We start from the raw sequence: 12122 nt of genomic DNA on the forward strand, positions 1-12122 counted from the left end.
GACCTGAAGTCAATAACAACAGACCTGAAGTCAACAACAACAGACCTGAAGTCAACAACTACAGACCTGAAGTCAATAACAACAGACCTGAAGTCAACAACTACAGACCTGAAGTCAACAACTACAGACCTGAAGTCAATAACAACAGACCTGAAGTCAACAACTACAGACCTGAAGTCAACAACTACAGACCTGAAGTCAACAACTACAGACCTGAAGTCTCCTCTGTCCTTATCCTTCACACTAGAGCATCCTCTCTCCTCTGTCCTTATCCTTCACACTAGAGCATCCTCTCTCCTCTGTCCTCATCCTTCATACTACTAGAGCATCCTCTCTCCTCTGTCCTTATCCTTCACACTAGAGCATCCTCTCTCCTCTGTCCTTATCCTTCACACTAGAGCATCCTCTCTCCTCTGTCCTTATCCTTCACACTAGAGCATCCTCTCTCCTCTGTCCTTATCCTTCACACTAGAGCATCCTCTCTCCTCTGTCCTTATCCTTCACACTAGAGCATCCTCTCTCCTCTGTCCTTATCCTTCACACTAGAGCATCCTCTCTCTCCTCTGTCCTTATCCTTCACACTAGAGCATCCTCTCTCCTCTGTCCTCATCCTTCACACTAGAGCATCCTCTCCCCTCTGTCCTTATCCTTCACACTAGAGCATCCTCTCTCCTCTGTCCTTATCCTTCACACTAGAGCATCCTATCTCCTCTGTCCTTATCCTTCACACTAGAGTATCCTCTCTCCTCTGTCCTTATCCTTCACACTAGAGCATCCTCTCTCCTCTGTCCTTATCCTTCACACTAGAGCATCCTCTCTCCTCTCTCCTCTGTCCTTATCCTTCACACTAGAGCATCCTCTCTCCTCTGTCCTTATCCTTCACACTAGAGCATCCTCTCTCCTCTGTCCTTATCCTTCACACTAGAGCATCCTCTCTCCTCTGTCCTTATCCTTCACACTAGAGCATCCTCTCTCCTCTGTCCTTATCCTTCACACTAGAGCATCCTCTCTCCTCTGTCCTCATCCTTCACACTAGAGCATCCTCTCCCCTCTGTCCTTATCCTTCACACTAGAGCATCCTCTCTCCTCTGTCCTCATCCTTCACACTAGAGCATCCTCTCTCCTCTGTCCTTATCCTTCACACTAGAGTATCCTCTCTCCTCTGTCCTTATCCTTCACACTAGAGCATCCTCTCTCCTCTGTCCTTATCCTTCACACTAGACCATCCTCTCTCCTCTGTCCTTATCCTTCACACTAGACCATCCTCTCTCCTCTGTCCTTATCCTTCACACTAGAGCATCCTCTCTCCTCTGTCCTCATCCTTCACACTAGAGCATCCTCTCTCCTCTGTCCTTATCCTTCACACTAGAGCATCCTCTCTCCTCTGTCCTTATCCTTCACACTAGAGCATCCTCTCTCCTCTCTCCTCTGTCCTTATCCTTCACACTAGAGCATCCTCTCTCCTCTGTCCTTATCCTTCACACTAGAGCATCCTCTCTCCTCTGTCCTTATCCTTCACACTAGAGCATCCTCTCTCCTCTGTCCTTATCCTTCACACTAGAGCATCATCTCATCCTTCTCTGACTTCAAAGTGAGATCATCCCTAATTTTGATCATAGTCACTTTTGACCTCCAGATCTATTGCCTCTTACATGGTGGACTGAGTTGTATTTTGGTATTTTAAAGAAGTCTCTTGAGTCCTCAGTAAGCCCTGTTTCTGACAGGTGTGGTTCAGTAAGTATAAATAATGAATTAATGTGTCATAATTGCTAGGAAGACTTCTTATATTCAGATGAAAAGTAGAGAACATCTTCCGTGGCAGAGAAACACATACATCATTAAACTGAGTTTCATCATAAAAACTACAGAGGTTAGAAACATCAAGTGATGAAACAAATGTAAATCTGGGTGAAATGACATGTAATGTAATGTAAAGTAATGAAAGCGTGAGTCAGAATTGTCTTCCTGGTAGAGCCTTCGGAAGAATTCATCCAACAACTTCTCTCGTTCTGGTAGATTTATTCTCTGACTGCAACCACAGGAAGTCCTTCTGACAACACAGGCTGAGAGGACAAGTCCGGTCCTTACACACAGATTTCGTCAGAGGTTCGTAGGCATCATCCTAACTTCTGATTGGTGCTGAACGATCAAGGAGGGGCATAGTTCCATCTCCTCCTCTCTTCTCACAGGACTGAGCCCTGCAAGGCCAGTCCACTTCCTGAGGAGACTAGTAGATAACATGTGAATGGTGGCATCTATTCTAGAGAAGACATTCACACACACAAATGTGTTATTCTGAACTTGAGTAACCTGACAAAAGCATAACATTAAAACAATATATAAGCATTTATATTATCAATCCCCCTTTTTACATAATTGATTATGTAACTAAACTACTAGAATGGGCTATATCAGTTCATAACTATGTGTGTGTTATTTAACAGAGTGTAAATCTCAGCCTAAAAGCTTGTACCTATATTATAAAAAGCTAAGCTAAAACCCACCTATATCCAGGATCTTCATAAACCCTCGTACTAATATGAAGAAGAAAAAATGCAATCCTTGAGATTTGCTTCACGTGGAGTTAAAGGACAAGTGTCGGTCAAAGATAACTAGAGATTCTTTACAGTGGTGTTGGATGCCAGGGCAATGCCATCTACAGAAACCACATCACCAGATAATTGATCTCTGAGGTGTTCAGGGCCAGTAAAATAACTTCAGTTTTGTCTGAGTTTAACATCAGGAAGTTGCAGGTCATCCATGTTTTTATGTCTTTAAGACATTCTTGAAGTTTAGCGAGCTGGTTTTCCGTTTTTCCGATTTGTTGACTATCCAGCGCGGTTTACTTTGTATTCATTTGGTCCAATAGCAGCGCAGCTACAGCGTGCGCGTGACTCCCCGTGTGGACCAATCCGCGCCGTCCTGACTCCGGCAGCTTCTTTATAAAGCCGCTGATCCCACACAGACCCCATTCCTTCTCTATCTGTGAACACGGAGCACACCGAGTAACTACAATGGCCAGAACCAAGCAGACCGCCCGTAAGTCCACCGGAGGAAAAGCTCCCAGGAAGCAGCTGGCGACCAAAGCTGCCCGTAAGAGCGCCCCGGCCACCGGCGGCGTGAAGAAGCCCCACCGTTACAGGCCCGGTACCGTGGCTCTGAGGGAGATCCGCCGCTACCAGAAGTCCACCGAGCTGCTGATCCGCAAGCTGCCCTTCCAGCGCCTGGTGAGGGAGATCGCTCAGGACTTCAAGACCGACCTGCGCTTCCAGAGCTCCGCCGTCATGGCGCTGCAGGAGTCCAGCGAGGCTTACCTGGTCGGCCTGTTCGAGGACACCAACCTGTGCGCCATCCACGCCAAGAGGGTCACCATCATGCCCAAAGACATCCAGCTGGCCCGCCGTATCCGCGGAGAGAGGGCTTAGACTGACCTGAGACCAGCCGAGAGGCACCACAACGGCTCTTTTAAGAGCCACTCACAGACTCTGACTGAGCTGCAGGTCCTGTTGATTAAGACACATTAATATACAAGTTTATTTGGATTAACAAATGCATCTTTTTTTACTTATTTGATTTTAATCTGTTTCTTTCTTATTGGCTTTTGACCCTGACTTATTAGCTTGATGATAAATAAGGATTACTTAGGATCACACTAGTTTGAGTGGCTCTTGAAAGATGCATTTCCACCACCATATTAATGTTATTGATATTCAGAGGTTAATAATTTGTATGTTGTAACTTTTAAAGGGATCACGGCCTCCTGTCGATGCAGACTCAATACAGTCCACACCAACGTGACATCTGAACCTGTATTTGTTGCTCTACATCATTCATCAAATCCCTTTCATCCATCAACTCTTCAATTACCCTTGAACCATGTTGTGCTCAGCACCTTCATGGACCCTTCCTATAAATACATGGATCAGGTCTTTCTCTCACTTTCCAAACTCATTGTCAGTTATTGTTCACTTATTAGTATTCCCACACTCGCTTTATTCAATTGACATTTCCAGTTTATTTTGTACAGTCCAACATCACAAACTCACACACAACCCTGACCTTTGACCTCACATGTGGTGCCACTGACTGCGAATACTCCATGAAGTTAACTAATTATTTATTCAGTTCAAATAATCACTTCAATCACTGTGGACACAGATATGACACTTTTAGTTACATATGGAGAACTGACGCCACAGAAGTGTATCGCAATTAACCAAGAAGTGATATTTTATACCGTGTAAAGTGGCCATTTAAATAGAACCCTGTAACCTGTGTACTATCACTAAAACAAGAAGTTTACTGCTGAAATGTACTGCAGTTATGAAGTAGCTGTAGAAGTTTGTGTTTTTTTATTACTTCCTCTATTAGCAACTTTGTTCAAATGTAATTCTATATATTGTAATTCTTAATTTCATCCTTTACAGATATCGTGATGAACATCATAAATAGCTTTAAAACTTTATTTTTCATACAAAATATGATTAAAAACTGCTGGATTGTATTTGTGTGTTGTGTGTACATCATGAACTGTCTCTGTCATTAACAATATATAATTATAAATATTATAAACATACGAATTACGCTTTGAGTTGAGCTGTTTGTGTCAAGCGGAAGCGACACAGTGAAAACATGAAGCTGAACGGAGCTCTTCTCTGATTGGACGATCGTAGGTACGCTCTCTCTGACCAATCAGAGAGCAGCATGGTCGTGATATAAACCCGGTGCTGCCGGCTCGAGGACACTTTTCTCTTTGAGTTAACTAAGAAACCAACAGCTACAACATGTCTGGACGTGGAAAGGGAGCCGGTAAGACCAGAGCGAAGGCCAAGACCAGGTCCTCCAGGGCCGGGCTCCAGTTCCCCGTCGGCCGTGTCCACAGACACTTGAGGAAGGGTAACTACGCCCACCGTGTCGGCGCCGGAGCTCCGGTGTACCTGGCGGCGGTGCTGGAGTACCTGACCGCTGAGATCCTGGAGCTGGCCGGCAACGCGGCCCGCGACAACAAGAAGACCCGGATCATCCCCCGGCACCTGCAGCTGGCCGTCCGCAACGACGAGGAGCTCAACAAGCTGCTGGGCGGAGTGACCATCGCTCAGGGCGGCGTGCTGCCCAACATCCAGGCGGTGCTGCTGCCCAAGAAGACCGAGAAGGCCGCTAAGAAGTAGAGGCCCGGACCACCACAACAACAACAACAACGGCTCTTTTAAGAGCCACGCACACAACTAGAGACAACATCCTAATTGTATTTAATAAGTATACATGCACAATTGTATCTATATAAAAATCATGAAATGTTTTATTGTCATTAACCATTTTAAACAATTAATTGTGCAAACTATAAATAGCTTGAAATACTTAATATTTTTTTCATAGCAGCAGTTTTAAGAAATGTTGACTTATTGGAAATGTATATTTTCACTAGTAAGTAAAAATACAGCTAAATATTTAGTCCATGTGACATAATTAACCTCTTTAAACCTTTATACATATATACACGTGTGTGAATATATATATATATATATATGAACTCCCATGTTAAGCAAATCTCAAGGATTGCATTTTTTCATCTACGTAACATTTCAAAAATCAGGCACATCTTGTCTCAAAAAGATGCAGAAAAGCTGGTTCACGCGTTTGTTACTTCCAGACTAGATTACTGCAACTCCTTATTATCAGGCTGCTCTAATAAGTCTCTTAAATCCCTCCAGTTGATCCAGAATGCTGCAGCTCGTGTACTCACAACAACTAAGAAAAGAGATCACATGACTCCTGTATTAGCTGCTCTGCACTGGCTCCCTGTAAAATCAAGAATCACATTTAAAATTCTTCTGCTCACCTACAAAGCCTTGATTGGTGATGCACCATCATATCTTAAGGAGCTTGTAGTACCATATTGCCCCACTAGAGAGCTGCTCACTAAATGCGGGGCTACTTGTGGTTCCTAGAGTCCTAAAAAGTAGGATGGGAGCCAGAGCCTTCAGTTATCAAGCTCCTCTTTTATGGAACCAGCTTCCACTTTCAGTCCTGGAGGCAGACACAGTCACCTCATTCAAGAATAGACTTAAGACTTTCCTCTTTAATAGTGCTTATAGTTAGGGCTGAATCAGGTTTGCCCTGGTCCAGCCCCTTGATATGCTGCTATAGGCTTATAGGCTGCTGGGGGATGTTTTAGGATACACTGAGCACCTATCTCCTCTTCTCTCTCTCCTTATGGATGAATTTACATCTCTCCATTGCACCTTATTAACTCTGCTTCCTCCCCGGAGTCGTTGTGACTTCACGTCTCATAGGGTCCATTGGACCTGGAGGTGTCTGATGCTGGTGAGCCGGCCTCCCATTGGCCCTGCTGATGCCCCGCCCCCCCTCCTCTCTACCTCCTTCTGTTTCATGGATTGGAGTTCCATTCATACATTGTCATATTCATGTAATGTGTTTATGTAACTCTGTAACTCTGTTCATCTGGTCACATGACATCTATTCATCTGTCCATCCGGGGAGAGGGATCCTCCTCTGTTGCTCTCCTGAAGGTTTCTTCACTTTTTTCCCTGTCAAAGGTTATTTTTGGGGAGTTTTTCCTGATCCGATGTGAGGTCAAAGGTCAGGGATGTCGTATGTGTACAGATTGTAAAGCCCTCTGAGGATAATTTGTAATATGTGATATTGGGCTATACAAAATAAACTGAATTGAATTATATATGTGTTTATACATATATATGTGTGTGTGTACACATATATATATATATATATATACACAGTGGTATGAAAAAGTTTGGGTACCCCTGATCATTTTCAAGATTTTCCTTTATGTATCATTGGTTGTTCGGAACAGCGATTCCAATTAAATATATCATATAGCAGACAAACACAGTGATATTTAAGAAGTGAATTAAGTTTATAGGATTTACAGAAAGTGTCCAATAATTACTTAAACAAAAGTAGGCAGGTGCATAAATTTGGGCACCCCAACAGAAAAATGACATCAATATTTAGTAGATCCTCCTTTTGCAGAAATAACAGCCTCTAAACGCTTCCTATAGCTTCCAATGAGGGTCTGGATTCTGGTTGAAGGTATTTTTGACCATTCTTCTTTACAAAACATCTCCAGTTCAGTCCGGTTGGATGGTTTCAGAGCATGGACAGCCCGCTTTAAAACAGACCACAGACTTTCAATGATATTCAGGTCTGGGGACTGAGATGTCCATTCCAGAACGTTGTACTAGTTCCTCTGCAGGAATGCTTTGGTAGAATTTGAGCAGTGTTTAGGGTCCTTGTCTTGTTGAAGTATCCAGCCCCGGCTCAACTTCAACTTTGTCACTGATTCTTGAACATTATTCGAAAGAATCTGCTGATACTGACTGGAATCCATGCGACCTTCAACTTTAACAAGATTGCCAGTACCTGCACTGGCCACACAGCCCCACAGCATGATGGAACCACCACCACATGTAACTGTGGGCAGCAAGTGTTGTGTTCTTCTTCCACCATGCATACCGCCCCTTGTTATGTCCAAATAACTCCATTTTAGTTTCATCAGTCCACAGCACCTTATTCCAAAATGAAGCTGGCTTGTCCAAATGTGCTTTAGCATACCTCAAGCGACTCTTTTTGTGGCATGGGCGCAGAAAAGGCTTCTGCCGCATTCCTCTCCCATACAGCATCTCCTTGTGCAAAGTGCACTGAATAGTTGAACGATGCCCAGTGACACCATCTGCAGCAAGATCATGTTGTAGGTCTTTGGAGCTGGTCTGTGGGTTGAGTTGGACTGTTCTCACCATCCTGCTTACCTGAGATTGTTCTTGGCCTGCCACTACGGGCCTTAACTAGAACTGTGCCTGTGGTCTTCCATTTCCTCACTATGTTCCTCACAGTGGAAACTGACAGCTGAAATCTCTGAGCTAGCTTTGTGTCTCCTTCCCCTAAACCATGATGTTGAACAATCTTTGTTTTCAGGTCATTGGACAGTTGTTTTGAGGCTCCCATGTTGCCAGTCTTCAGAGAAGATGCAAAGAGGAGAACAACTTGTAACTGGCCACCTTAAATACCCTTTCTCATGGTTGGCTTCACCTGTGTATGTAGGTCAAGGGTCAATGAGCTTACCAAACAAATGTGGTGTTCCAATAATTAGTGCTAAAGGTATTCAAATCAATAAAACAACAAGTGTGCCCAAATTTATGCACCTGCCTACTTTTGTTTAAGTAATTATTGCACACTTTCTGTAAATCCTATAAACTTAATTTCACTTCTTAAATATCACTGTGTTTGTTTTGCTATATGATATATTTAATTAAAAATTGCTGTTCCGAACAACCAATGATACATAAAGGAAAATCTTGAAAATGATCAGGAGTGCCCAAACTTTTTCATACCACTGTATATATGTGTATGTATATATATATATATATATATACATACATACATATGTATGTGTGTATATATGTATATAATATAAACACAATTTAATAATCTGTTAAATGCTTAAATATACTTGTTTGTTTTTTGTAAATAATCTGCATCAATGACCAGTATGTTTAAAAATATTAACAGTATGTAACAAAAAAGTCAAATTTACAGGCTGAGCTTTTTTTTCTTCTTTTTTTCCTCATTAGCAGAAACTTACATTTCAATATGAATATTAAGTTTCCGTTACTCGTTTTATTTTATGTCATTAGTCACTCGTTATTTAATAAATAATAACGGAGCTGAACGGAGCTCTTCTCTGATTGGACGATCGTAGGTACGCTCTCTTTGACCAATCAGAGAGCAGCATGGTCGTGATATAAACCCGGTGCTGCCGGCTCGAGGACACTTTTCTCTTTGAGTTAACTAAGAAACCAACAGCTACAACATGTCTGGACGTGGAAAGGGAGCCGGTAAGACCAGAGCGAAGGCCAAGACCAGGTCCTCCAGGGCCGGGCTCCAGTTCCCCGTCGGCCGTGTCCACAGACACTTGAGGAAGGGTAACTACGCCCACCGTGTCGGCGCCGGAGCTCCGGTGTACCTGGCGGCGGTGCTGGAGTACCTGACCGCTGAGATCCTGGAGCTGGCCGGCAACGCGGCCCGCGACAACAAGAAGACCCGGATCATCCCCCGGCACCTGCAGCTGGCCGTCCGCAACGACGAGGAGCTCAACAAGCTGCTGGGCGGAGTGACCATCGCTCAGGGCGGCGTGCTGCCCAACATCCAGGCGGTGCTGCTGCCCAAGAAGACCGAGAAGGCCGCTAAGAAGTAGAGGCCCGGACCACCACAACAACAACAACAACGGCTCTTTTAAGAGCCACGCACACAACTAGAGACAACATCCTTTTATATTAATGTGATCAAGGGTTTAGATCTGGTTCATTCATGTTAATGAATCTACATGAATATTTCTTATTAGAACTTCAATGTGTATCTGGTTTACATATTTAGTTTAATTTTAAAATGATCAGTTTAATTAAAGGACTAATTCTAATTAAATGAGTTTATATCAATGTTGCCACCCACCAGTTCCACCGTTCCTGTAAACGGCACCGGAAGTTCCTCCGTGAGCACATCCGGTTTATCAGCCGCTGGCTCGGAGTGAAGCGGATCTTCGGTCTGATCTACGAGCCAATCACGTTGCTCAGAAACCAAAACACTTCCTGGTTGTTGGTCATTAGAACAAATTCCATACTTGAGAAAAAATAGTCCAGTATTTTCAGATTTATTTTGTAAATGGGTTAATTCATCCACATTTTCTAATAGAATCAATGAAGTGCATCAAAATAATTGCATACAAATATAACCGTAATATGTATTCTGTTAATTCAAATCTCAACCCAGCATGTATATTATCAACTAACAGTCTTTATTGTATATATTTGTTCATGCTGTTTTAATTAACGCTGTAACGGACATTTAAAGATGAAGCTTTAGTCTCTCGTTATATTCTATTCTTTCAGATGTATAAATATGTTATTAGTTTACACCACACTTCTTTATTCTCTTTATTACACATCAGTGGCAAATATATTTAAACACATTGAATGTCTCAACTATTAATGCTTATCTTAGTGAATGTGTCTTATATTTATATTTAACAATAACTCTTAATATTCATGAGTGAAATCTAAAAAGCTCATTACATCCATTTACATTATTTTTATTATATTTTTAAACCAATCAATCAGATTTTATATTGACATGTTACATCAGCTTGTGGGACGCACACAATCACAACTTTACATATTGTAGTAATGTAATAAAATATTAAACAATGTATCCATGATTACACAAAGTATAATGCAAGTAACCCCATTTGTGTTTTGGCTTAAACTGTTTGTCAACAATTCTGTTCTTTTTTGTTTCATGTTTTTGAGCAAGATGTGTCTCGTTTCCTGTTTTGAAAGAATATGCTTTTATTTTGAAGGCGTTTCGCGGAGTTACAAAGGAAGTTGCAGCGCGGATTTAAGGTTACGTTTACGGCAAATATGTCCGATTTAAACACGAAACAAGGACTAAAGTAAAGGTGTTTGCGCTCCCCGAAGAGGCACAAGGTTAGTTTCTTTGTAATGAATGTAATAACTATGTTCAAGGACTTGTGTGTATGCTATATTAATGCTAACGACGGGTACGCTGACACATCATTATTGTGTTGTGCCTTTGTACACAGCTCTGACGTTGGTTTGGGGAACTATTCATACAAACTAATATGACCAGTCAAGTGCAATCTGTCGGAGGGGTATGCTACATATAATATACAATATGTGACATAGCTTAACCCGAACCAGGGTTAGGGATAGCTTAACCCGAACCAGGGTTAGGGATAGCTTAACCCGAACCAGGGTTAGGGATAGCTTAACCCGAACCAGGGTTAGGGATAGCTTAACCCGAACCAGGGTTAGGGATAGCTTAACCCGAACCAGGGTTAGGGTTAGCTTAACCCGAACCAGGACCCCGTTCCTCTTACAGGCTAATTTACGTTAGCTGGATAAGCAGCTCCCTTCCTCAGAGATACCATTGATGAAGTGATATTAGTTAATTAATGTTGCATAATTCTTATGACGTCATGATGACTTCCTATAGTGTGATATTAGTTATATTAATGTTTCATAGAGTTCTTATGACGTCATGATGACTTCCTGTAGAGTGATTTAGATGAGAAGTTTTATTCAGAAACGGACACAGTGAAAACATGAAGCTGAACGGAGCTCTTCTCTGATTGGACGATCGTAGATACGCTCTCTTTGACCAATCAGAGAGCAGCATGGTTGTGATATAAACCCGGTGCTGCCGGCTCGAGGACACTTTTCTCTTTGAGTTAACTAAGAAACCAACAGCTACAACATGTCTGGACGTGGAAAGGGAGCCGGTAAGACCAGAGCGAAGGCCAAGACCAGGTCCTCCAGGGCCGGGCTCCAGTTCCCCGTCGGCCGTGTCCACAGACACTTGAGGAAGGGTAACTACGCCCACCGTGTCGGCGCCGGAGCTCCGGTGTACCTGGCGGCGGTGCTGGAGTACCTGACCGCTGAGATCCTGGAGCTGGCCGGCAACGCGGCCCGCGACAACAAGAAGACCCGGATCATCCCCCGGCACCTGCAGCTGGCCGTCCGCAACGACGAGGAGCTCAACAAGCTGCTGGGCGGAGTGACCATCGCTCAGGGCGGCGTGCTGCCCAACATCCAGGCGGTGCTGCTGCCCAAGAAGACCGAGAAGGCCGCTAAGAAGTAGAGGCCCGGACCACCACAACAACAACAACAACAACGGCTCTTTTAAGAGCCACGCACACAACTAGAGACAACATCCTTTTATATTAATGTGATCAAGGGTTTAGATCTGGTTCATTCATGTTAATGAATCTACATGAATATTTCTTATTAGAACTTCAATGTGTATCTGGTTTACATATTTAGTTTAATTTTAAAATGATCAGTTTAATTAAAGGACTAATTCTAATTAAATGAGTTTATATCAATGTTGCCACCCACCAGTTCCACCGTTCCTGTAAACGGCACCGGAAGTTCCTCCGTGAGCACATCCGGTTTATCAGCCGCTGGCTCGGAGTGAAGCGGATCTTCGGTCTGATCTACGAGCCAATCACGTTGCTCAGAAACCAAAACACTTCCTGGTTGTTGGTCATTAGAACAAATTCCATACTTGAG

The 12122-nt window shown here is 43.1% G+C and overlaps 4 protein-coding genes across 4 annotated transcripts; all 4 read left to right on the top strand.

Annotated features, from left to right (window-relative positions):
- The first annotated feature begins 2880 nt into the window (after positions 1–2880).
- LOC117742287 (histone H3) lies at positions 2881–3938 on the top strand. The gene has a single exon (XM_034549428.1). It carries the CDS (start codon positions 3015–3017, stop codon positions 3423–3425), a length of 411 nt encoding a protein of 136 aa, XP_034405319.1. The 5' UTR covers positions 2881–3014; the 3' UTR covers positions 3426–3938.
- Positions 3939–4731: 793 nt separating this feature from the next.
- On the top strand, positions 4732–9459 carry LOC117742290 (late histone H2A.L3). The gene is made up of 2 exons (XM_034549430.1): positions 4732–5236; positions 9301–9459. The coding sequence occupies exon 1, from the start codon at positions 4785–4787 to the stop codon at positions 5166–5168; it is 384 nt and encodes a 127-aa protein (XP_034405321.1). The 5' UTR covers positions 4732–4784; the 3' UTR covers positions 5169–5236; positions 9301–9459.
- Positions 8795–9342, top strand: LOC117742288 (late histone H2A.L3). Its single transcript, XM_034549429.1, has one exon. The coding sequence runs from the start codon at positions 8849–8851 to the stop codon at positions 9230–9232; it is 384 nt and encodes a 127-aa protein (XP_034405320.1). The 5' UTR covers positions 8795–8848; the 3' UTR covers positions 9233–9342.
- Positions 9460–11257: 1798 nt separating the features above from the next.
- Positions 11258–11921, top strand: LOC117742293 (late histone H2A.L3). Its single transcript, XM_034549434.1, has one exon. The coding sequence runs from the start codon at positions 11308–11310 to the stop codon at positions 11689–11691; it is 384 nt and encodes a 127-aa protein (XP_034405325.1). The 5' UTR covers positions 11258–11307; the 3' UTR covers positions 11692–11921.
- The last annotated feature ends 201 nt before the right edge of the window (positions 11922–12122 follow it).

This window comes from Cyclopterus lumpus, chromosome 14 (assembly GCF_009769545.1).
Source record: "Cyclopterus lumpus isolate fCycLum1 chromosome 14, fCycLum1.pri, whole genome shotgun sequence".
NCBI classification, from domain to species: domain Eukaryota; kingdom Metazoa; phylum Chordata; class Actinopteri; order Perciformes; family Cyclopteridae; genus Cyclopterus; species Cyclopterus lumpus.